This window comes from Phalacrocorax aristotelis, chromosome Z (assembly GCF_949628215.1).
Source record: "Phalacrocorax aristotelis chromosome Z, bGulAri2.1, whole genome shotgun sequence".
NCBI lineage: Eukaryota > Metazoa > Chordata > Aves > Suliformes > Phalacrocoracidae > Phalacrocorax > Phalacrocorax aristotelis.
The window spans coordinates 66,673,078-66,697,996 of record NC_134311.1 but is presented as its reverse complement, the minus strand read 5'-3'; the positions used below and the strand labels follow the sequence as shown (position 1 = coordinate 66,697,996).

Below are 24,919 nucleotides of genomic sequence, written 5' to 3'. Positions count from 1 at the left end.
ATAGCCAGTAGAAATGTTTAGCAAGAACTTGAAGTTGCTATGATAAAGCATATATTCTTAACTGCAAAATGGTTAGCAGATTGTTGTCATTTCACTAACAGTAAGGGAAAATCAGCCCCATCTTCTCTGTAAGTTACAGTCTGTACCTCACTACCATGGAGTCAGGTCAAATAACTGGGGAACAACCTCAAACAGGCCTTTTATTATAATTTCTGTTATTGAAGAAGTTCCTATCAGTCAGACTGGGACTGTGCTAGGTGCTGCATAGTCCCTCATCACAAAATTGCAGTGTAAGTAGATTATTGTGCAACTGCACATAGTCTGAAGTATCATTAACACACAAAAGTAGGAAACTGTCTAAATAGTCCAGAGCCTAAATACTAAGCAGAAAAAATTAAGTACCCTATGAAATGAAAGAAGAATCAACCATTCACAGTCCCGCTATTGTAGAGGTGACTGAACATCCATCCACTACAAAGCAGTAAGTGCCATGGGACTTGTGGACTTGCTGTCCTAGGACTGACACAAGTCCAGCTCTAACCTCCTTTTGTTTTGCACCTTGTTGGTTCAGTCTCTTTGCTTTTCTGACTGCTGAAGCCAGGATCAATAAAAAAGCAGGATCCTGCTTTCAAATGGAAGAAGATAAAGTCTTCAGGCTGAGGTGCTTGAAAATGTGTGTTAAAGGACTATTATACAGCATCTGCCAAAGCAACATCTTTGTCCTGCTGAAATGCTTCTTACAAGAGGACATTCCATCAGTATAGACTAATTTGAATATGATACCAATTACTATGAATGATTTTACTACCCATTAATTAAGAGCAGGCCCCCACCACCACACAAACCTTCTTTGCTAGCAGTATTTGTCTTCTTTTATGTCTATTTGCATGCTTTGTCTGTTAGCAAATTACAGTATATCTTGAGGGTTATTATAGCTAATGATGTACTTACAGAAGCTGAAATTGCTATCTAAGCCATTAAAATGGCTAACTGCGAGATCAAGACATATGTCTGGAGAGATAAAATATTCATTAGAGTTCCCGTATTCTGGGCCAGCTATTAAATGGCTTAACTCGGTTTTAATAATTTCTTTCATAAGCAAATGACCATGGACAATGTTGCACAAATTGGTCATAAAAGTTAATAGGAGCATGAGGATTTCAATGAAAAGAAATAAAATATGTACAGAAGTGCTGAAAGCTTATGAACTGCATTATCAAAGCGATTCATAGTTACTAAACCTGAAAAGTCCCAAAGACATGCTCTGGCTTAGCTAAATTGGCTCTGGGGTTGCTAACTTCTAAGGAGTAGACATAGGCATCCCTCATGCAGGGAGTAATGTGACCCAAGATCTAGGTGTCTTCTTAAGGAAAGCAGACCATGCCAACAGAGTGCAGGGTTTAAAAGTCACTGTGTAGTGATGCTGTGACATGAAGCATTTAGTTTTCTGAGGACTGTGTTGAACTGTTCAAAATAGATGTAGTATCTGATATATAGTATATGAAGAGTTTTCAGATAAGGGTGCTGCTTTCCCATGAGGGCTTCATCCAGGCTCCACTTGGATAAATTAATGTAAATTTCCCCAGCGGTGGTATTTTCCTTCTCTTGCTGGAATGGATCAGCTCTGGAAAGTGAAAAAAGTCAAAGCAAAAAAATAAGAGGGCATGGCAGGGTAAGGAAATAGAAAACAAAGTGCTCTTACTCCTGAAAGAGCATCCCCACAAAAAGCCAGGTGTTGAAGTGCCACTGAAACTAGGTACTGTATACGATCTCAGGCAGTCTTTCACAGACAGGACCATGCCAGAATTGGCCAAAACTTGCATTCACATCTGTAAGCTGATTTTCAGTGTGAGAACCAATACACAAAACTCAGCATGACCGCAGAAGTGGAGACTGAAGATTCGTGATCAAAATTAAATCTTATTAACATCAGCTTAATTCTAGAGCAGCTATTCCTACTGAAACTGAGGACTCAGCTGTGGTGTAGTGTATATGGCACCAGGACTGGCCTGAGGTCTCTGAAAAGTCTTGTTCAGAGGAAAGAAACTGTGAGAGATAAGGAAAAGATGATTTTTCTTCCAGTAAGTACTCTTCACAACTTGATTTATGTATCTTAAAAACATTGAGTGGCTCCCAAGGCAGGCTGTGTCCCTAGAGAGGACTAGATGGGTTAAGATTAAAAATCCTTGGCAGTATTCAGCCTTTTTAGAGAAAGAAAAGCAAAATAGCAAGACAGAGTGAGAAGAGATGTACAGTAGCAGACAGACTGACTGACTCCTTTGGCTACTGAATTGAGTGGAAGTGCCTTTTCTCTGGTAATTGCTGGATATCTGAGTATTTTATCTAATATGAAGGTAAGACAATTGCTTACTTAATTTGTACTGATGAATATGGCAAGTGCAATGAAATTTTAATTAATGTGGAGAAATACTTAGCTGAAAATGTAATTGAGCAGTATTCAAGAAAGAAGAAAACCAAAAAACAGCAGCTTGCACAACAAAACTGAGGAAAATCAGAGTGGTGCTCTCTATTTCCTTAGCTGACTTGTGTAAAGATTGCAGAAAGTTAGAGCAACTGTACTAGCTAACGGAAAAAGCAGAAAAGCAAAATAAGTTTCCTTTTGCTCCTCTTTTTTCAGGTGCTGGGGATTTTTCTGTTGCTGGAAGTTTCAGGCTTCTTTTCCACTTTTTCCAGGTGAACATTTCCTTAGTAAACTACATGCTGAAGAATAAGCATGTATAATTTAACAGTCAACTTCTGGTGCATGATATAGGACAGGGCTTAAGATATATTTCCTGGGAGAGGAGACACTGTTTGGTGTCAGTGCTGCCACTGCCATCAGTGATGAAAAGAGTGAGGCATTATGGTGACCCTTACCTCTGCCCAGAGGAGCCAGCCACCCTTTAGGAAAATAACACACAGCAGTGGTGTGAGCCACAGCAGTATATAGCTGTGGAAAATAGCACACCTTACCTGAAGCCAGCCCCAGTCCCAGGGGCAGGTAGCACCCTCAATGTCTCCCACTGGCAAACTGGCTGTTTGAGAGCTGCTGTGGAAAGGTCTGCTGCATGCCATGGCACACACAGCCCCTGGCAGCTGCCTGCAGATCTCCAGATGTGGTCTGGCCTCTCCCTGCTTTGCAGCGTGAAGCTGGTCTTATTATGGTGGCACAAAGTTGTTGCTGTTCTTCAGGCTAGGTGAATATATTTAGTATCGTCTTTTCAGTGACCAGAAAACCCAGCTGGGACTGATTTCATTCTTACACATGAAAAGCAAATCCAAGTGGTTTTAGAGGGAGCCTGATCATACACCTGATTGTTATTGGAGGCCTGCTTTGCTGTTTAGGAAAGCTTTGCCCTAATGCTTATGGATGGAAATCCTTGATGATTTTCCTCTTTTTTTTTTTTTTAATGCAAAAAATATTACTGGAGCAGCCCTTCCTCTCCAGTTCATTGCCGCTGGAATTCTTTTGGCCCTTGGTCCGAGTGTGATGGCTGTACTCAAAAACAGGTATAGATGGACACACCTTCTCTGTACTCATGACTTCATAAGCATATGATTTTTCCCCAGTAATTAAGAAGCTGCTGTATCTTTAAAACCCAAAATTAGGTGTCAGACAAAAGCCCAGCAGAAAGAGAATGTTGTGGAACAAAGAACTCAGAAGGGAAATTCTCCAGTCTGTCCTCAGTATGTTCCCTTTCAAAGCTATGATATTCATGTTGTAAAATAACCTGTGCACTTTTTATTTTGGTAATAGTTCCAAAAACCTCAACTGAACCTTTTGGTAAACCAAGACATTTTTCCACTAATGCTGGTTTATACCATTTCCATTGATTTTTCATTAGTGGAGACACATCTCAAGGAAAGAAAATGTGGTTGCAAAGTATTATCCTCAATGAAAAGAAGTTGATGATTTTTACAGTGCAGCTCTACTGATGTGCAAGACACTTGCTTTTGATTTTCCTTCTCATTTACTTTGATGTTGCATCAGTTAGAGAGGGATTAGTCAAAATTAAAGATATGCCATAAGTCAGTACTTACTCTTTTTAGAAGCAAAAAGTAGCCAACTTGACGCTAGATTTTATCATCTTCCCTAATGACACTGTTTACTTTGAAGAACTTTAGCAAATACATATCAGGCATGATTGTTCCTATTAAAAATGTAAAACAACACTGAAATTTATTGGCAGCTTTCTGTTGGTTTCAGTTACATATTAGATTTTTGAACAAACCAGCCAAGCTTATGCATCAGTGTAAAGACCTTATAGATAAAATAGTTGTCTTTCTATTAACCTAAGAGTTTGTTACCATGTTGTGGTAATACTAAGAGTGATTGTTCTCAGAAAAAATAGTGAATGTCTCATATCCTTACAGCAGTAGAGAGGTAGCATGCTCTTGACAGTAGTAAACTATTCCTGCTTTGCATTTGGACTTTTTAAGATGTCCTTTGATTTGCATTCAGATTCGGAGACAGACAGTAGCAGTTTATGGCCAGTATGGGGGTAACCCCTGCTCTGGGGATGCCTTTGAAACAAGACCATGCACCCCCACAAGAGGATGCCCGACAGAGGATGGCTGTGGCGATCGGTTCAGGTGTTTCTCAGGTACCATGCAAGATACTTTTCACCATTTTCTGGTCATAAATTTAAGAAGGTAACCTTATTATCTTTGAACTTCAGTAATGAGCAATGTCTCTGCAGAACCCATGACCTACAGATAAATTTGGTTTAGAAGACTGCTTCCTTTATTCCAACCTTGACTACACATGTTTTTAATTTCATCTGGAGTGTTGCAGAGCTTTGCAGATAATATTCTGTAGCCCTGAGAGCCTCTCTAACTCATTCTGCCATACTAATTTGCCCCAGAATACAGGTTTTTTTAATTATGAGAAGGTAATTAAAGAATGCAAACTGACATGTGATTGTCCAAAACTGTTCTAGACTATATCCAAACATTTTGGAAATCACCTGGGTCATGTAAACTAATGCTCCTTAAAGCAGTGCTAGTATCCAAGCAGCTTCCCTTACCTTCAGAAAAAAAAATCACATTATCTCAGTAGGTAAACGTTTATCACAGAAGAAGATGATGAACATATTTTGGTGCTACCAGAGAGATAATCACAGTTCATCACAAGTGATAGGGTCAAAGGATGAAGTCTCAGGAAATAAATCTAGAAGTCAACTGTTCTATTAATATATCATAAGCCTTGAATGGCTGTGGTTCCCCCAAGTGTATTATACACTATTGTTTTTTGTCTACATTTACTGTTGTTTCACAAGCCCTCTTAGGCACAGGCTGTTCATCGTGGGAGTGAACAAGCTAATTAATGTAGGAGACAAGTAGAACTTTTGCTTTTATTTTAGGTGATTTATTTTTAAACAAACACTTTTCCTTTCCCCATGCATTTTTGTTCTGATTTAGGTCAGTGCATTAGCAGATCTCTTGTGTGTAATGGAGATCAGGATTGTGAGGAAGATGGTGCAGATGAAGATCGATGTGGAGAGAAGAGGACTGTATGTGATATTGATAAAACACCTCCGAATTCAGAACTTACAGGAACAGGGTAATGTTCTGTGCCATGCTCAGTAGTACTTGTGCCAGATGCATCTACATTTTTGTTGTATTTACAAGCTCTGGCTGTACAGATAGGCTTCCTGGGGCTATGGTAAAATGTCCCATATGCAAAAGTGTTCAGTACAACAGCCTGCATCACACCAGTGGCTCAGTGCAGCCACGATGTACAGGCTCTTTGATCTGAAGCACAGAATAAAGGCTTTTATCTTTCATTCCTGCTATTGAAAACATTTTTTAAGATACAAAATGAAATTTAAACTAATAACACATGATCATCAGCATAGAAAAAACGAGCCAGGAATGCTCACTCTTTTTATTCGTTGCTGTTGCATTTAGTACTGTAGATCCATATGGATTTCTGTTTATACATCCCATCTGCAACCTAGAAAAAGAATTATCTTAAGTTTCTTTAGTGTAGTTGTATCACTTGATATGTGACATAATTCAGATATAATACAAAAACCAGTTTGGAATGGTTGCTGTTTTTTCTGTGTTGCATTAATTGCTGGAAAAATAAAACCTAATAAAATCAGTTGTGATAGGTATGAATGTCTTAATGTTAAGAGATATTGATGTGTGTTCATTTTTGTTGACAAATCAAGAACAACATTTTGCTTTCCGTATTGTAACATGCTATGCACACTGCAGTTCTGGAGGTGTAGAAGTCTAGCAGTTGACATCCCCTTTTCTTGGGTAAATCAGGTTATGATCTGTAGATACAGCATTCAGTTATAACACCTCTGTAGTTTTTGCCTCCTGAAAAATAATTTGCTACCTCTCTGTCTTAATGATCTGTCATGTTTTTCTTCTTGTAGCTTTGATGCCATTACTGGTGAGACTAGGGGAAGAGTCATTCATACAAAAAGCTTTGGAGGACAGTGCAGAAAGGTCTTCAGTGGTGATGGGAGAAAATACTACAGGCTGAGTGAAAGCATTCTTGCTTATACTTTCCAGGTATGTTCCCATTAAACACAGCTTTATATTTAGAGTCATGATTAAAACTGGGAGATGATGCAAAGCTTGTAGAGTCTCTTGGCAGGTAGGTTTCCCTAAAGGCAGCTGAATGACACCTGTTCCTTCTCTGCAGTCACTTATTATTTTGAAATACAAACTGGTGTATATCATGCTAAAATTAAAGAACTGTAATTCCTTCATGTGATTTCTAATTCTCTCACAGTTAGACTGAATGTAAAGCCGTCCCCTTAGCCTAAGTAGCGGCCTGAATCACCCTAAGAAATGTTATGTGCACAAGGCTTTGGGGTGCCTTGTGGAGATCTTCCAGAGCTATGCTTTGTTTGAAGTCACTGTCTCAGAGATATGGTTTGTCTCACTTTATCAAAAGCATGCCATGCAATCCTTAATGTACTTTACTTCATAACATAAATACTTAATATACAAATATAAATATATATATATATGTAATGCTTTTCCAATAGCGTTCAGTACTTTTTATGAAATCTGAAATGGATTCAGCCTGAAAAACACATTGGATTTTTGCATCAGGAAGGACTTGCTCTACTCTGTAAGTTGCCATTTTTAACATCCTTCAGGAAGCTCTTTATACAGAATTCTATCTTTCAACTTCTAGGTTAAAATTCAGAATGATTTCAGTTACGAGTTTTTCAACAGCAGTTGGTCGTATATGAAACACACAGAGAGGTATGAAAAATCAAACGGTGGACACAGTTGTTCACAAAGTAAAATTGTGCAACACAGTCAAAAGGTATGTATAAGTTGTCACTGTGGCTTACTATTTTGCATTAACATTTTCATCATTTTTTAAATGTGTTTTTACTGTGAGATGCAAATATTTATTTCATCCAGGTATTTTTGGCACAAATACATGACAGAAAAAAATCCCATGAAACCTTGACAAAGATATTACTGGTTTACTTATCATACAAGGACGGTTAGACGCTGTTTTTACTTTCTCCATCTTACCTCTCTATTAGTAATTTATTTATTTACTAGTTGTTTTCCTCCCTACTTGAGGAAAAAACCATTAGCTTCTTGTAATTGCTTAATCTTTTGCATTTTATTCTAATAATTTACTGCCCTTTTTTTTCTATTACCTCTGGCCGTATTTTGCAGTGAAAAAATTGAAATAAATCTGTGATTAAAGTGAACTTATTTTATAATACATTTCCCACTAGTAGAACTCCATTAACAGAGAGATCTGGTGTCTTAAACAGCCAGAAGGTCACCGTGCTGATGCCTTTGACTTATTTATAAAGGACCATTATATAAATAACTTGAGAGAAACTCTCAATTATGAAGTATAACCTCTATCTTATAGCAAATAAAATCAATTACCAAATTTATACATTTTATGGCCCCCAAGCTGACAGAGGACAAGTTCATTTTACCACAATAACAATAACAGTTTTTGTGACTTAGCATAACAAAGTTCAAAAGCAACTTTGAGAAGCTGAGGTATAGGCATATAGGATTTTATAATTCAGCAGCCTCTCTAGTGCCTCTGATTTGCTTTCAGATAAGGCTCGTTAACCTGCTACTGCCAGGCTTCTGTTGTTGGAAACCACTGTTAGCTTTTAAGAGTGATATTTTCCTTCTTGTTTGTCCTTATGCTAACTTCTAGGTACACAGGAGGAAAAGAAAGGTGTTGCAGCAATTATAAATAAAGGTCCAAAAGATATTTCCTAAGTTCAGGGTATTCTTTTTGTATTCACTGAGTTGCTAGACATATCTAACAGCTCTGTAAAGCTGTTGATAAGTAGCCAATATAACTTGCATGTCATCTGGCTAGTGACATGGAGCGTGACTGATGTCTTTTCCTTCCCCCAGAGTAAGCAGCTGATGGTTGTTGAGAACAGCGTGGAAGTTGCTCAGTTTATTAACAACCACCCAGACTTCCTCACTCTTTCGGAGCCCTTCTGGAAGGAGCTGGCCAACCTTCCAGTCATCTACGAGTACAACATCTACCGAAGACTTATCGAACATTTTGGGACTCATTTCTTACACTCTGGATCTCTAGGGGGACATTATAAAGTTATTTTTTATATGGATACCGACAAAATAAAAGCAGAAGGTAGAGTACTAGAGTACTTCTTTCAAGAAACAAAATGAATAAACAAGAATAGAAATTTTGCATGTTGTCCCAGCTAATACCTAAACTCAAGAAAGAGACTTTTACTAGTCACCACATTCTCTTCACAGGCAAAAGAAAGATTAGAAAAAGTGCTCAAACTGCAACATTTAATTCTAGATCCACATCTGTGACCTGCAGGGCTCTGGGTATCAAAGATTTGATAGTTGGATCAGGATGTCATCAGGCTAAACTTGAATTCTAGTGCCTAACTAAATCTCAAATAATGTTAAAGCTTAAAAGGTACTTGGAGATGAAGGTTGGGTAAAACTGTGTAAAGCAGAATAAATTACAAGCAGAGCAAACACCAGAGTGATATGTATGATAGTAGTCAGTGTGGAGCAGTACTGTAGAATTAAGGACTGCTGAGAAAAGAGATGAAAGAAACAGACTTTTTCCAGGTATGCAGTCTGTTTCTCAGCTTCCGTCCATAGGATTTAGCAGTGCATGGACCTTCCCACAGGATGTGCTAGTTAGTTGCCTTCTTTAGGCATAATACTTCATAACATCTCAAGTCCATGAGAAACTTGGAAATGAATCCAACACACTTTCTGTGTCCAGTATTGTTAATGGATCAATTATGTGCAGGTATGAGCATAACAGACATGTATGAGTGCACCACATCAGGCTGGAATGCATTCATTGTGAAAAAGAAGAAAGTAAAGTGCTCCAAACTGGATGAACTGCTACAGACTTCTTCAGGTAAATGTTCAACAGTGACTTGTACAGTTGTCATGTATCCATCTTTCATGTCCTTCTAAATAGCTGCCAAAATGAGGAACAGGTGTTGAAAGCTTTGTTGCATCCTGTCTTAGCATGCTGAACTCAGACACCAAGTCGTTTAAAAGGCTCTCCAACACTCATCAGTCACTGCTAATGCTTTTCCAGTAACTAGTACATTTTTAGAAGCCCTAAGTGAGGGATGCCAAGACAGCTGCAAAACCAGATACTTCTTGTATATTATCAATGTAGGAGCTCTTGATCCAGGCACAGGTGGTTGATCTGCACCAATGAGTCCTTTCACTACTTGTTAGCATAGCTTTTGCATGTGTTATTTCTGTTTCCATTTGTAAATATAGCAATGCTGGTATTTTCTGTATTTCCCATCCTGAATCTACAGGAAGCAGTGGTAATAAGATTAAAGGAGACCCCTACATAGAAGGTGGAAGCCCAGGTGCTGTTGCTGGCCTTAGTTATCTAGAGCTGAATAATCCTGCTGGGAACAGTCAGAGATACTCCTTTTGGGCTGCATCAGTGACAGACTATCCCAGAGTAATTAAACAAAAGGTAAGGCTATTTTCCTGAAGCAGAGTTGAGCAGACTGATCATCTCAAGGGGATAAATTATTAAACTATAGTGTTGATTAATCAGTCTATAGTCTGCAATAATTTTGATTTCAGATTACTTTATAAAGAAGAAAAGAAATGTTCACAGTAAGAAAATGCCATGAAGCTAACATGATCCATTGCATCATGAATCTAAGTCCTCTGGCAGGTCAATACCTACAATCTTAATAGCCTTCAGTGACTGTGACTGTAGTGCAGTTCTGCTTAAAAATAGAGGGGCACCCTAGCATAGGAGAAAGCCCAGATTTGAGAGACCCCCTTCCTTGAAGTTCATATTGGCAGGTCTGTTTGGCTTCTGCTCAGCTTGCCAGCTTCACTGTATTCTTTTTATCCCTCCTCCTTCTCTGTGTATCCAGAAGTTTAGCATAAGTGGAGATTCTGGAAACCAGCCATTTCAAAGTTGAGTATGGCCATATTCATTGCTACTTTGTCTAAGTCCCTTTTGGGAACCGCCCACATGCTGAAGAACAGTATAAATGCAAAGATTTCTGTCAGGATGTTTTCAATTAAATGTAGAAGCACAGAATATCATAAAATAGGCAATAGAAATGCAAAATGTTTTAACTTATCATTACCTTCAATTACTGCTCAATGAACTACCATAATGAGTTGTTTAAATGTCCAGCTTTTTAGTCTGGGAATAGCTGGGTGAGAATTCAGGTTACTGTACATTGGTAGTCTGTGCTACACTTTTATCTCGACTGTAATCTCATAGCTCAAATACATTTAAACATGCCTGATCTACCACTAGCTTTGAGGGAGGCTGTTAAGCAGAGCTGACTTTTCAGAAAAAGGCTAATATTAAATACTAACATAAGATTTTTAGCTAGCTAGCTAGCAAATTAGAGCATCTGTCAGCTCCCATGTGCAGGAGCATACATTACAAATTATTTTGCATGACAAAATGTGCTTATAAACTCTTATATCCCAATATATCCCAATTATAATTACTTAATATAAATATTTTTCTGCTGTGTGTAGCTAACACCATTGTATGAGCTGGTAAAGGAAGTGCCCTGCTCCTTAGTCAAAAAGCATTACCTAAAACAAGCCATTGAAGAATACATGGCTGAAAATGATCCCTGCAAATGTCAGCCTTGCCAGAATGGTGGTAAGGCGGCCGTGGAAGGAACTCAGTGTGTGTGTTACTGCAAGCCTTACACCTTTGGAGCAGCTTGTGAGCTGGGGAGTCTCGTGCAAGATCAGCCAGGTCAGCACTGTTTAAACTTGTGAGAGTTTAGATGTGGCAAAGTGTGTTCTTCTGTTCCAGAGTCTGTTTATTGCACCTACAACATGAATGAGTGGCTGATGTGCAGTGGCAGATGTACAGCATGGGGAGGGTCATGCTGAGCATGATTCTTTGTCTAACATGTCCAAACAGTACTTAATGAAGAACTGTTTTTATTATTGTTGTTAAATGCAGTGGATAGTTCTAACCACTCAAAATGTAACCTTCATTAAATAAGTATATATACTAAATGAATGAGTATCAATAACTTGAGAAATTTGTGCTTTTTAATTTTATAATGAGTTGTAGCTGATAGATATTTTTATGTTCTCTCAGGGTCTGATACCATATAGACTCTGTGGAATTATACTTATGTAAAACACAAGTTTGGGAAAGGTGAGAGATTAGATCATTGCAGTCTGAAATTCTATGTAACAGCACAGTTTGGACCATCGCTAGCTTTGAACAGCCTGTGCCTTTAAACCACCTACAGATTTGTTTAATGCCAAACATCCCCAAATGTTGCATAGGTGTTGTTGATGGACAGTGGAGCTGCTGGACTTCCTGGAGTCCTTGTTCAGGGGGAAAGAAGTCAAGGAGTCGAACCTGCAACAACCCCTCCCCACAGGGTGGTGGGAAGGCCTGTATAGGAGAGCAGCATGAAAGCAGGCCGTGTGAAGATGAAGAGTTGCAGCATTTTCGGTAAGCAGAAAAAACATTTGGAGCATGACTATAGGAAGATTTAAATATTTATTTCAGAAAGGTGCATAAGCTATTGGATTCAGGGCGATCACTTACTGAACTTTCATATTTAAGTTGAAACAAAATGAAATTCAGAAGCCACGAATCTGACACAAGTTAAGAGTAGAAAATGGGGTAAAAGCCAGTAAACCTGACAGTATTCTATTTAGCACTCTCTCAGATAGCCTGGCGGTGCCTGATTTAAGTATAATTGTGATGTAAATGGGATGCATAATAGTCTTGAAAATGGGCTTCACTGAGAAGTGTAGAATTTTGAAAGGAAGTGAGTCTGAATTCAAACTAAATTGTACTTTTGTTTGATTCATAGCTTGATTGAACCACACTGTTTTGATTTATCCATAACTCCTACAGAATTCTGTTCACCTCCTCCCGTTTTGGAAAATGGATTTGTTCAAGTAAGTTATTTGTATTACTCTGTTATCTGTCCTATCCCTGCCTGCAATGTCTCTATTACAGTTAATACAGATATTCAGTTGCAAATTTGTATGTATCTTGGTAAGCTTAGTATCAGAGCTACTGTAGAGAAGGTCTCTCAGCAATTCTCCCTGGCTAAAGCTTACATGACATTAGCCAAGACTTCTTACAAAAGAAAAAAAGAAAACTAAAAGAGTGCCACCCCTGAAACTAGAAGAAAGCTTTGCTTTTCTGGACCAAGATACCTGTAAAGAAAAGTAATCTACTTGTCCTTTACCCTATACACATATTAAAAAATTTTCTGAACCACAAGAATTACATGTTAAAGCACAGGAAACTAGAGAGAAAACAGCACAGAAGGTAACCTGTCCAAGGCCATCCAGCAAGTCCAGCAAGTACACTCAGTAACTCCATTGTGCTTCCTTGTTCCCTGGACTATGATCTGGCGAGGTATAACTTGGGGCTATTTAACAAGGGAAACTAAATTCCTCTCTTGGAGGAATGGATTATGCCTTCTCCATGTAATGTGGCTGTCTAGAGTCTTTTTGCTCAATAAATAGATAAAAGGATTAGTTCAAAATCCATTAGTTGTCTCTCTACAGCTGCAACCTGAGGCAAGATCAAAAATTTTGTCCTGCCTCTTTTGCCAGTGATTTTTTGGGGGGATAATCAATAGTTGTCTGCTATACTAATACTTCTCTTTCACAAACTAAAGGTAAAACCTGGCAATTTGTGGCGTAGTCTTGCTTTTTCAAAAGATCTCTCCTTAAAAGAGAGTGGATATAAAATGAGAAGACCTGCGTTTTCAAGTCCAGCTCTTTTAAGTGACCTTATCACATTAACCTTTAGCAAGCTGATAATGTGCCATCCTAAGAATTAGCAAAGCCATGTACTCTCCACTGATCCCCCCAGAAGGCTGTTCAAAAGCTTATGTTCCCCCTCTAATGCTTGATAACAGCCATATTAGCAATCAGTTTATACACTGGGAGGAGAGCACTATTCCATCACTGATATACCACTGCCAGACCCCTCTCACAAGATACCTTCAACTCTAACCCTCCCTTTGCTAAGTTAAGATAGCCCAAATATTCTGTATTCTACCAACTCATTTGCTGCTTCGTCTCCATTTTGATCACATTTACTGACTATTGATAACCAAAATTGTCCCCAGTATTCCAGGCACTCTCATCAGTGCATTGCAGTGGCATTAATACTTCTCACTGTCCTCAGATACTGCATCCCAGGATCAAAGGGAGTTAAACGCTACCGGTGGCTCTTAGATTGTACATCCAAAATGTCATCTGTTCCTTTTCTTTCAGAATGCTGAAAACTCATACCCTGTTGGGAAAAGCATTGTTTATGCTTGCAGACATGGATATTCTCTTGTTGGTGATCCTGCTGCTAAGTGTGGCAGTAATTTACAGTGGCAAGTTGGAGACAGATACTGCAAGGGTATGTATAACTGATTCTTGTTCTGAAATACAGCTCCATTCCTCAATTCCAGTGAAACTTCTCTGAACATTTGCCTTCCAACAACAATCGGGGAAAAATACACACCTGCATTTCCCAGTTCCCCAGACATAATGAGGTCTAAAACGACTATTATTTTGAATCCAGATATTGTAATACTGAAAAGAAATATGTCCATAAAGTCTGGTTTTAAGGAAGGCTGGAAGTGAGCGAGAGTAAATTCCAGTCCAAGAATTACTTGTGTGGAAACAAACTTAGTTGCTTAATTCAGTCTTGTGGCTATATTCAAGAACCATGGGAATGAGTCTATGTCTAAAGCCAACTTAGGAAAAGATCCAGTGAACACCACTGGGCAACCACAAAGTTCTCAAATAATCTCCTTGTCATAAGAACACAACCCCAAGGATCACTTTACATTTAGAACAATCTCCCCACTTCACTCTTTTCCTCTAACCTGGTCAGTAACCATTAGGGTTTCACATTTTATTTGTGAGTCAACATTGAGTGTGATCATACAGACTTGAGAATTTTCAGACATGCAGTTCAACACCATTCTTTCCTTCTTCCAACCAGGACTGACTGCCCACACTCTTTAAATGCATCACTTTGTGTGTCAGTACATGGGGTCCCAGGGTCCTGTATGTATGACCTCTCTCTACTAGGATGTTACTTTCAACCCTCAGCAGAAGCGTGGGTCCTAAGAACAGAGAAGCCCTCTTCAAGCTAGGGGCTGAACCTGCAGGGAGTAGGAGAAGGTATTGTCACTCTGTCCTTGGTATAGCACATTTGGCTAGTGTGATGAGTTAATATCCTGTGCTAACAAGATTGATGTTTCTACAGGAAAATCAGGTAATCTTACCATTCAATTTATTAAGGAATGTAGGAGCAGATAAAATATGTGACTGCTTTCTGCAATCCACTGATTTATTTTGTCTATCTCAAATGCTTCAATCCTTAGAAACTGCTTGTCTCCTGCCTATTCTGGAAGGGGGTTTGCAAGGACAGCCATGGAAACCTGTGTATGAGATTGGTGAGAGAATAACTCTGTCTTGTCCACATGGCATGCACTTAGAAGGGGCACAGTCTGTTTTGTGTGAGCCCAGTCTCAAGTGGTCTCCTGACATGAAGAGTATCCAGTGCAAGAGACCAGGTAAGCCATTGCAGTCCTCCAAGTGCAATGCAGAATTTTCCTTCCTGGACAGATTATGGCTTACGTAGGTACAATATAGACAGAACTATAGCTGATACTGTGATAGAGAAGCCAAGCTTACATCATCAGCAGGAAGCACAGAGAATGTGAGTGTGTGTTTTCTGTGGGCTGTTCAAACAAGATGCCTTAAGACATTTCTAGTGAGGTTTCCTTACAGCTTTTTGCTTCCCACTCCCTTATTACTATCAAGATTTGTCGCTAACAATATTTTAAATGATTGTCTGGGATGTTTGCAGCCTATTCTGCCACCCAAGTATACTTCACTTTCCTCCCCTGTTGTGTGACACCACCATGTGAGCTGTACCTTAGGGATACAGCTTTTCTATCTGGAAGCTGTTCAGTGCACCACAGCCTCTCATGGCTGAGAAGGACAGGGCTGGATGACTCCTTTTGCTCATCTGACAGTCCCACTGCTGATACAGAGTAAATCTCAAGGAACTGGAAAAAAATGGAAAAACGCTGCTTCAAGTACATGGTAACAGTTGTTTAAGCTCTGGGTTGATATTGTCAGGCGCTGGTAGAGATAGAAATGGGCTACTATAGCATACAGCAGCTCTGTCAAAGTAATCTTTTCCAGCTGTGGAAGGCAGACAAGGCTTTCTCTTGAGCATTCCTGTGATGCTGATCGGTGACATACAGGCATCCAAGCAGCTTGCTGCTTCAAGCCAGTCACATCTTCACCCAAGGTCCCACATGTTCTTATACCCCTGGAGAGACCCCTGCTTGGGGACAGCAGCCACTGCTGTAGAAGACTAGACATACCTCCTACATTTCATATCTGTCCTCTCCTTATCAGCCAACTGCTGCCTGAGGTTACCTCACTTGAGGGAAGAGGCAGGTAGCAGTCAGGCTTTGACCTCAAAAGGCAGTGGTCCTCTGAGATTCCCAGTGTAAGTCATCTGTTGCTGTGTCATATCCACATGCACAGGAAGCGTAAGGATTTCGGAAGGCATAACATAGCTGTACCTAAACAGCTCACTGCTGCTGAAGTGCCGAAGTACCAGTGCTGAAGTACTGTTGCCAGTTACTCCTTAGGCTTAGCCTTAGTGACTGATTTTTGTCTATTTTCTTTTTTTTGGTTACATTACATATTCAAAATCCAGCAATAATTAGAAAGAGTTTAAATGCTTCCATCTTTAGAAACAGATTGTGCCTGGCTGTATGGGAGCATTGCACTAGAAGAAAAGTTAAAAAACAAAAAAGAGACAAAAAATAGGTTAGAATAACAGAACAACAGCTAAAAAACACAAGGAATACAAGATAAGAAGGGTAAATATTAAGAAGATATGTATAGACAGACACAGTGGCACACATACCTTTGAGTGAGAGTATTTAGTCACCAACAGTGTCAGTAACAGTCAGCTATTCAACCGACATCCCAGGGATGGAGTCAATGCAGTGATTTTTGGTACAAATTTTCCCTCTGCAGGAAGACAGCATTATGCTTGCTGTCTGTGTTGTAAAGCACTGCAACCCCCACTTTTTTTTTTCCTTCTCTGGTAATTTCTGCCTGTCTATTTTGCTTAGCAAGTCTTAATCCATAAAGGAGTTGGTTTTTTTTCTTTTAAAAGGCAACAGTGTCCATGGATATTAAAGCTTCGTGTAAAAGTAGAAAACTGCAGACATGCAATCTAAAACACAAATCAGTATAAAGCTGTCTCAGAAAGTCTTGCCATTACTTGCGACAGAAATCTCCAGAGGAATGTTTAGCAAAAGCTTCATTTTCAAGCTTGGAATACAACTCAGCGCTCAAAGGATAGTACATGGGATGTACATGATGAAAATTCTCCAAGAATCCCTATTGCTTTTACTTTTAAAGTTAGTGCAGACTGAGGACTGATGTTGGAACTTGTAGTTTTCATTACCATCAGTGTATACAGATACTCAGGTTCACATTTCTTCATAGGACTTTGGAGCCGTAGCTTTTCTAGTGACAATAGTGAAGCCAGTAACTCTGAAACCTAATGATAAAGCTGTTGTCATCTATGATTCAGCACTACTAAGTTTAATAGAAACAAACAGCTGCTGCAGAAATGGGATGAATGTTTAAGCTTGAATATAGTCCTTGTCTCCTTCCATCTGACTCATGACCCATAGATAAATTACTGAACAGTAATTTGCAAAGTGTATCGTACTTTTTTAATAGTGTTGATTCCCTTCATGCAGTAGATACTTTTAATGAACATGCAGGATGAGACTTTATGTCATGGTGGTATAGTTCAGTGCCTTTTAAGCTCAACTGATAGGATAATTTCAGAGTAGACCTTTAATAGCCCTTGTTTTTCTGACCCTTAATAGCACTGTCTGTGTTCTTCCACTTCAGTGCCCAGTGTGAAACCAGAAGTGACAGACCCTAAATGTCAGCCATGGGAGAAAGTACATCAGTCACAATGTGTGTGCAAAATGCCCTATGAGTGTGGGTAAGTTCAGGCTGAATTTGGCAATGACTTTCTCTATTCAAGACCAATTAAATTTCTTAAGTCTTCAGTCCATGAGAGATGAGAAAGCTTTACTCATATGAGGAGGAGGCATTGTACTTTGCTTTACAGCTCAATCGATGTCCTGTTCATCACTTACCTGCCTTGTCAAAGCTGTCAGTGGGTTTTAGCAGTGATGGAATTTGGTTGGGTGACAGAAGGTGAAGGCATAATTTCAGCTCCACTTGATCTGTGAAATAGATGGGAAAAGATAAAATGATATTTTGAAGATTTAGATCGAGGAAAAGTTAGAACAGAGGCCCTTGGGACATAAACCATCAAAGCAGTAAGCTAGTGAAATAAAGCAGATTTCTTTCCCTTGCTGAGAGACTGGAGAGTTATGAAAGACACGATAATCTAATCTCCCACCTACGCAGCAGTTTGCACAGACCAGGCACATCACCTTTCCTGACCTCATAACTTGCAGACCAGAGTTTATTGTTTCCTGTTTGAACTAAGCCTATATTCTGCAATAAGTCATGCAGGAGAAATGTAAGGATATTAGTAGCTCTCTCAGTTCTCAGACGTGGAGGTAACAGAACCAAGGCAAGAAGACATCTGAGGCCACATGGTACTGATGGCCAGATGTGCCGAAGAGCTCAGCACTCCAACATCTGGGCTAGTTTGCATAGACCGGATAAAGTCTCCTGTAAAGTCATCACAGTGGATCTGAGCTCTGGATATGAAATCTGTCGAGGTTTATGCCACAGCAGGAGCTGAGATGTTTGGAAACTCTAGGATAACAGATCAAGTTTGTCTTATCCTTGTGTAGTAGGAGGAAGAAATTTTGAAGTCGTCTCAATGACTTCAAGGTAGCAGAAATTCTCAGTGGAGGATGTGTAATTTCCGTCAGCCACATAGTTCAAGAGTGCCCTGCATGATGCCACTGCTTCAAAGCCAAAATCAGCACACTTTCAACATCTCAAAATTAAAATTGGTGAGCTTAATTCAGGTTTTGTAGATTCCCTAGGGTCTGAGGCCATTGTTTTGCATGCGAAGATAAGTGCTATGTTTGTAACAACTCTGCTAAGACCCTATTCCTATCCTTAAATGCCTAAATAATTTAAATAATCTGGTGCTACTCTTTTTGTCTCAATTCTCATTAAAGTACGGCAACAACCCCTCCTCTGGTTCATGGGTGTGTTGAGGTCGGTTACATAGGAGATGAGGGGAATCCACAATGCTAGAGACGGCCTTGAGCAGAGTCAAAATAACCTTGGAAGTTAATGGAATTACATTCAGTTATGCATTGAGGCTTCAGTTATAATTAATCTACTACTTGCCTGTTTCTGTTTTTTTTAATTATGTTCAAAATGAGAGGAAGATAGATAACAGTCATTTCTGTTACCTGATGCCATCTTTTCACTCTGACTTGAAATAACACATCTAATAATAGAAGGATAAATCATCAGCTGTCAAAGCAGACTAATCTGCTAGCCTGTTAAGGCTTAGGGGTAAGGCATGTAAGCGTATCTTGGACCTTCCTGAGACAGCAGAAGTAACTTGGCTTGCTTTGCTGTGGCAATGACTTTCAGCAGCCGCCTCTGCTCAGAAGAGGTCTGGGAACAAGAGTTCACATCGGAATTCAGGGACACCATGGATTCAGACCCATCCTGCATCCTTTCAGTTTCCAAGAGACTAGCAACAGAGACTTCCCAGAACAGCACAAGAACCCCATAACAGGCTGGTGAAGGGTAATTTGTCCCTCATGTCATGGTGCCTAGGGCTACATCTATCCTCATCAGTTAGAGCAAGGGAACAATACTGGGCGCGAGAGCTGCTAAATCACTAAAGCAGCTCCTGGTAGACCTCTGGCAAGGGCTGACTCCTGAATAATTACCAGACAGATCACAGGAGTTACTAGGGTCAGGGACCATTCCAGTCTGATGCAGTCCCCCATCTTTTGGGGGCAAAGAGTGTTTTAACAGTATGGATACCAGCTATTCTGTGTGAATTGGCCTTAGTGCAAGAAAGGGGTCAGAGCACAGTTAGTGTGTTAATACAGATGAAAACTCAGCCTCCAGTAGCTAAAGATTATCTCCATAGTGAAATATGAGTTTTGGTAATTTTTAAGTACTCTTTTTTCCTTCAAATTTATTTGTGTAGCATTAATGTCATTCCTAAGCGTTCTTGGTCTGTGTTATATTAAAACTTATGATGTTGAATATAATTTTAAGAAGTTAAAATAATTTACAGCATGCTGAATTTTTCACTTTTTAGTCTCACCAAAAGTTGTCAAGTTGTCTGCCTCTCATTGTAGGTGAAAGGGGGAGAAGGTATTTGCTGACTTACATATGCTGTTTCATTTCTTACAATATGTGCATTAGTAAAAGCTTGTGTTTATCCAAGCCTTCTTTTTCAGGTAAAAGGTATTGAATTTCTCACATTCACTTTACAAAAGGGAAAAAAAAGGGGAAAAATTACCTTAACACTTAGCCAGAAAGTGAGCAAGGTTTGAATCAGGACTTTATTACTAGACCTTCCCTCTTCCAAGTTCCTCTTCCCTACTCTGACAATCCACTTTCACTGGGACTGTTACCCTCCCCTTCAGGCAGCCTTGTGAAGTTCATTATGGCCATTTGCCTGTTCTTCATCTGCCTTTTCTCCCCACCACACACCTGTTTAGCTGATGTTGACCCTCAGAACTGACCCATTAGACACTGAAAGTTTCTGTGGGAGTGTCTGTGAACTCAAAAGGAGGAGCTGTACTGAAAATAAGCCCTTGGAGCTGTATTTCAAAGCTCCCTGTCCCCTGGGAGCATGCTTTCATACTCTGCATAGCACCTTACCTGTGGCTGTAAAGTGCATCCAGGAGAGCACCAGCATGCGCTGCTCCATAGAGTGCTTTTTTGGTTACTGCACACAGATGTCACTGATTGCATTGATAACAGTGGAGAAACCTGGGGTTTGAGATTGAAATCCAGAAACAGTGGAAAGGCTTTTCCTCCCCTCTTCCATTTAAAGTATGAAACGCAGGTGATTAAAAACTTCCTGAAACTGTCTGCAAGCAAACACAGTTCAAGGTTGTCCAAGAACTGTTATTACCCCTTTCACAAGCTAATTTTTGTGGGTGTTAGAAAAATACCTGTATTTCAAGAAATAAAGAATCAAATTCCCTGGAAAAATAAAGCAGGTTTTTCATAAAAATTTCTGTGAAGATCTATACGTATTTCCAGAAATATCTTTGGTCTCTGATGTTCGATCATAACATTTTATTTAGTAAAAGCTGGGGATTTTAAAGGACAAGAAAGTGTTTATTATAATGTCTTATAATTAAGAAATACTTATAAAGTATTTTCATCTTTGTGCGTGTCTGTATATATCATTATAGGTATATTAAATATTCTCTGTGTATATATTTAGGTGCATGTATGTGTAATATATTGAAGAATAATTGAGATTTGAACTCTCTTAACTAAAGTCTTGCTCTCACTGCTACTGAGGTCAATGACAAATACACAGTAATATCGCTGTCCTTCAGAGGGGACAAACCCTGGCTCTGCTGAGGTGCAGCATCCCGTGGAAAAGGAAGCAGTTTGCATTATTCGCATCTCTATGTCTGAAGTTCCCTTGCTGCACTCTTAGGACTTACTTCAATGAACACGGAAATTGGAATTCCCTTGCTGTGGTCTTGGGAAGTACTTCAATGAACAGGGAAATTAGGACTGGACCCTGAATATTTTTCACTCTTTCAGCTCTTTTTAAGAGGTACCAAGACAAAACATATTTAAATAGCGCTATGCCTGCTTTTGTTTTCAGTCCTTCCCTGGACATCTGTGCTACAGATCAAAGAACCAAGAGAAACACACATTTAACTCTTTGCAAGATGCATGCCTTGGAGTGCATGGGCAGAAGATATTCTCTTACTAATGCGGAAAACTGCAAAATACCTCAGGCAGCTGAAATACCGTGTGGATCATGCCGTTCCTGGGAAAAATGCAATGGTAAGAGATTCTTCACAACTGTAAGCAAAATTATTTATACGATCAAAATGAAATCTTTATTCCCAGTTATGCATTAGCTGTAAGTCTGTCCTGGCATGGTATCTCCAGACCTTCCCAGAAGCACCAGGCACTGCTAAGCTGGTTCAAACCATCAGCCCAGTGCTTGGTGTCCAAACATGGCAGGAAGCTCCAACCATGGAAAAGAAAACCCTGCAGGATAGCATAACAAAATGCACTATCTACAGCAAAAGCTTATTCCTAGTCCCTGTTAAGTGGGTTACCCTGTTGGTCGGCTAGAATTTTTTGGGTGAAACCCTTGTCCTGCTCTTTTTTCACTGTATCCACCTGTTCTAAATTCTGTAACCCTGAGCAGTCTCCCCGCCAGTATCTTGTGGCAAGGAATGGAATGTGTTATTCTATACTATTTAGGAAAGCCACTTACTTTTGTTTGTACTTCACTGCCTATCCCCAGTTTCTCATATTATGATCAAAGGTGAATATCTCTACCCTCAGAGGAAATAGTCCCAGTTTTTTTGCAATCTGTCTGCACTGGAAGTTTTCAAATTCCCTAATCTAATTTTCCTGAGTGTCCTACACTACATTGCATTTAATGGAGGTTTGGCAGAAATGGGAAAATAAAGAAGTAAATTAGGTTTTTAGAAGTGCTCCAGATAGAGGCACAGTTATTGTCATATTTTGAAAATAAAAAAGATTGCTTGATAGGGGTTCGTCTGTTTTGTGTAACAGAGTTCAACAGACAGAAATAATAACACAAGAAGATAATCAAAACTGGCTGGAGCTTCAGCAGAGACAAACACAGGCAAAAAAAACCCCAACCCATACAAAACCAAAACAAAGACACAGTTATGAAAAATAAGATCTTAGATGGGACCATAATTTTATCTGATTATTTAGCTGTTGTCACTAATACAACTACACACATTAATTTGTAGGAGTAGATCCTTTGATCTTAGTGAAACAGCCTGTATGTAAATAAAGATACCAGTTGTGTCTGTATGATCAGGTTGTTACTGTCCAAGTACAGACGTCTCATCTTACATGTTATCTGGACTCTGAAGCAGTAGATAAACAAACTGGTTCAAGTAGTAACATCAGAGCAGTCTTTGAGATCAATATCTCAGGCACGTTGAGCAAGGTTTTGCCCCAAGCCCTCTCCAAGAGGAGGAAGCCCCAACAGTGCACCACTCATTTCCACTTCTAGGTTTTCCACTGAACCTGAATATCAGCTAATGTTACTTCTGGTTAGGAAAAGTATCATAGTATCATAAAATGGTTTGGGTTGGAAGGGACCTTTAGAGGCCACCTAGTCCAACACCCCTGCAGTGAGCAGGGACATATTCTACTAGATCAGGCTGCTCAGAGCCCCGTCCTGCCTGACCTTGAATGTTTCTAGGGATGGGGCATCGACCACCTCTTTGGGCAGCCTGTTCCAGTGTTTCACCAACCTCATTGTAAAACAATATTTCTTCCTTATATCTAGTCTGAATCTACCCTTATAGTTTAAAACCATTACCCGGTGTCCTATCGCTGTAGGCCCTATTAAACAGTCTGTCCTCATCTTTCAAATAAGCCCCTTTTAAATATTGAAAGGCTGTAATAAGGTCACCCTGGAGCCTTTTTCTTCTCCAGGCTGAATAACCCAACTCTCTCAGCCTGTCCTCACAGCAGAGGGGCTCCATCCCTTGGATCATTTTTGTGGCCTCCTCTGGACCTGCTCCAGCAGGCCCATGTCTTTCTTGTACTGAACACCCTCCAAAATAAAATTGCTCTCAGTCCTACAGTTTTGCAGGAAACATTTTAGTCTGGTTTTTTTTGAGTCGAATGCCATCCTGAGTGTTTTCCCTCTGTGCTTTTGCTTAGTGCAATCCAACAGCTGTGTTTGTGATGAAGATGGGCTGTGCGAGGAGGGAGGCATTCAGATCTGTGCTGAAGTGAGCGATTCTGTTGCCCGTCGGACCATGACTGAGTGCGAGGCTGGGAGGCTCAGATGCCAGGGGGAGACTGTCACCCTTGTCAGCATAAGGCCCTGCAATGTACAGAGAAAATAAGATATGTTATGGTTCATTTTGCTTATTGCCATAGGATATATCAAAATGTGTCAACTTTTGGGCAGGACATACTTCGAACCTTGCTCCACCAAATGTAAGCTCTGCTGTGAAGTCCACCACAGCTGATGAGACTGTGCACATCAGATCTGATTGGCTCTGAATCAACGCCTGAGACTCTTCATTAAGCAGAGCTGTACTCACCACTATTGCTCATGACAGGGCTCTTGCTTAGGCCCCAGACGTAGCACTGGAAAGTTTACTTCATAATTCCATCAGAATTAAAAAATGTTGCTGAAGTGAAATTTATAGAGATGGATGACAGTGTCTAACATTGTAAATACATTTTACTTAAAGCCACACAAACATATACATGCACTGATTAGATTTAGAGTGCAGAAAAAAAGAATAGGCTTTACAAAGTAAGATGCATGATTCTCCTCTTCTAATAAATTAATTTCTTCCTACTGTACCTTATTCAGTTGAGCAAATAGCATGCACAGCATTTAGCCTGCCACTGAGACTCAAGCAATATGCATTAATAGTAAAGTCAGCCCAAAGTAACTAGAAGACTTCCTATGCTTGCAGCTTCTTGTACACACAACTGCTTCATGAAAAATGTCCATTTTATGTTGTCATAACTATCATCATAAGCCTCATTTGTAAGCAAGGTAACTCTGTTGCATTTATCACACATATTTATGTTTGTGCCAAGACCAGTTTGCTTGCAAACTGTTGCACATAAAGGCCTTCCACTACAGCAAAATGTTCTCAAAGGCAGCTATTAGGGAAAGCATATGGGCACAGAAGTGGAGATGCTATGCATACAATCCCCCTGAAGATATCTTTGGACAATCTCCTAAGGGTGTTCCTAGATAAAAGAAGTCTCTTACACATACAGTGTACCTTGCAAGTCCATTCAGGTACCTGTCCTGGCAGTCTGATCCCTCCTGACTATTCTCAGATGCAAATAAGGACAAAGGGCTGGATAGCAAGTGGGTGATCAAGCGAATGCAGTACTATCAGCAGGAAGCCCATATACTTTTTAAGCGAGTGATTTTATTTTTTACTATCAATAAATACCTACCAGATAAAACAGCGCTCTTGGTTTCTTGTTTGTACCTGTAGCTTCCTCACATAAACCCTACCCTCAGCTGGAAAATCTTTGTTTTCTGTGGTGCTAGAAATGTGGATTAGGCCAGAACAGCAGTAGTATGCTTTCCCTTGGAGACTCCCTCTCCTGGGAACAGCTATGTTGGAGGGCAAGGTTGCCACTGTACCACCTGAAATGATCTCCTGATCTTTACGCGGTCTGGAATTTA

General features: G+C 39.8%; 1 protein-coding gene across 2 annotated transcripts; it reads left to right on the top strand.

Annotated features, from left to right (window-relative positions):
* Positions 1 to 2,192: 2,192 nt before the first annotated feature.
* On the top strand, positions 2,193 to 24,699 carry C7 (complement C7). 2 transcript variants are annotated; one of them, XM_075080038.1, is made up of 18 exons: positions 2,193 to 2,354; positions 2,639 to 2,694; positions 3,435 to 3,510; positions 4,463 to 4,604; positions 5,422 to 5,563; positions 6,390 to 6,528; positions 7,163 to 7,297; positions 8,380 to 8,623; positions 9,269 to 9,382; positions 9,801 to 9,967; positions 11,008 to 11,236; positions 11,785 to 11,956; positions 12,324 to 12,411; positions 13,750 to 13,882; positions 14,859 to 15,050; positions 17,434 to 17,530; positions 21,347 to 21,531; positions 23,413 to 24,699. In XM_075080038.1, the coding sequence occupies exons 1-18, from the start codon at positions 2,349 to 2,351 to the stop codon at positions 23,598 to 23,600; spliced, it is 2,505 nt and encodes an 834-aa protein (XP_074936139.1). In that variant the 5' UTR covers positions 2,193 to 2,348; the 3' UTR covers positions 23,601 to 24,699. The 2 variants fall into 2 exon arrangements, with proteins under 2 accessions (XP_074936139.1, XP_074936138.1); XM_075080037.1 differs by having other exon boundaries at positions 3,432 to 3,510.
* The last annotated feature ends 220 nt before the right edge of the window (positions 24,700 to 24,919 follow it).

Excerpts from the sequence above, each read along its gene's own strand:
- C7 (XM_075080037.1), top strand. Across the intron at positions 4,605-5,421 it reads TCGGTTCAGGTGTTTCTCAG|GTCAGTGCATTAGCAGATCT; the intron begins GTACCATGCAAG and ends GTTCTGATTTAG. Across the intron at positions 7,298-8,379 it reads TTGTGCAACACAGTCAAAAG|AGTAAGCAGCTGATGGTTGT; the intron begins GTATGTATAAGT and ends TCCTTCCCCCAG.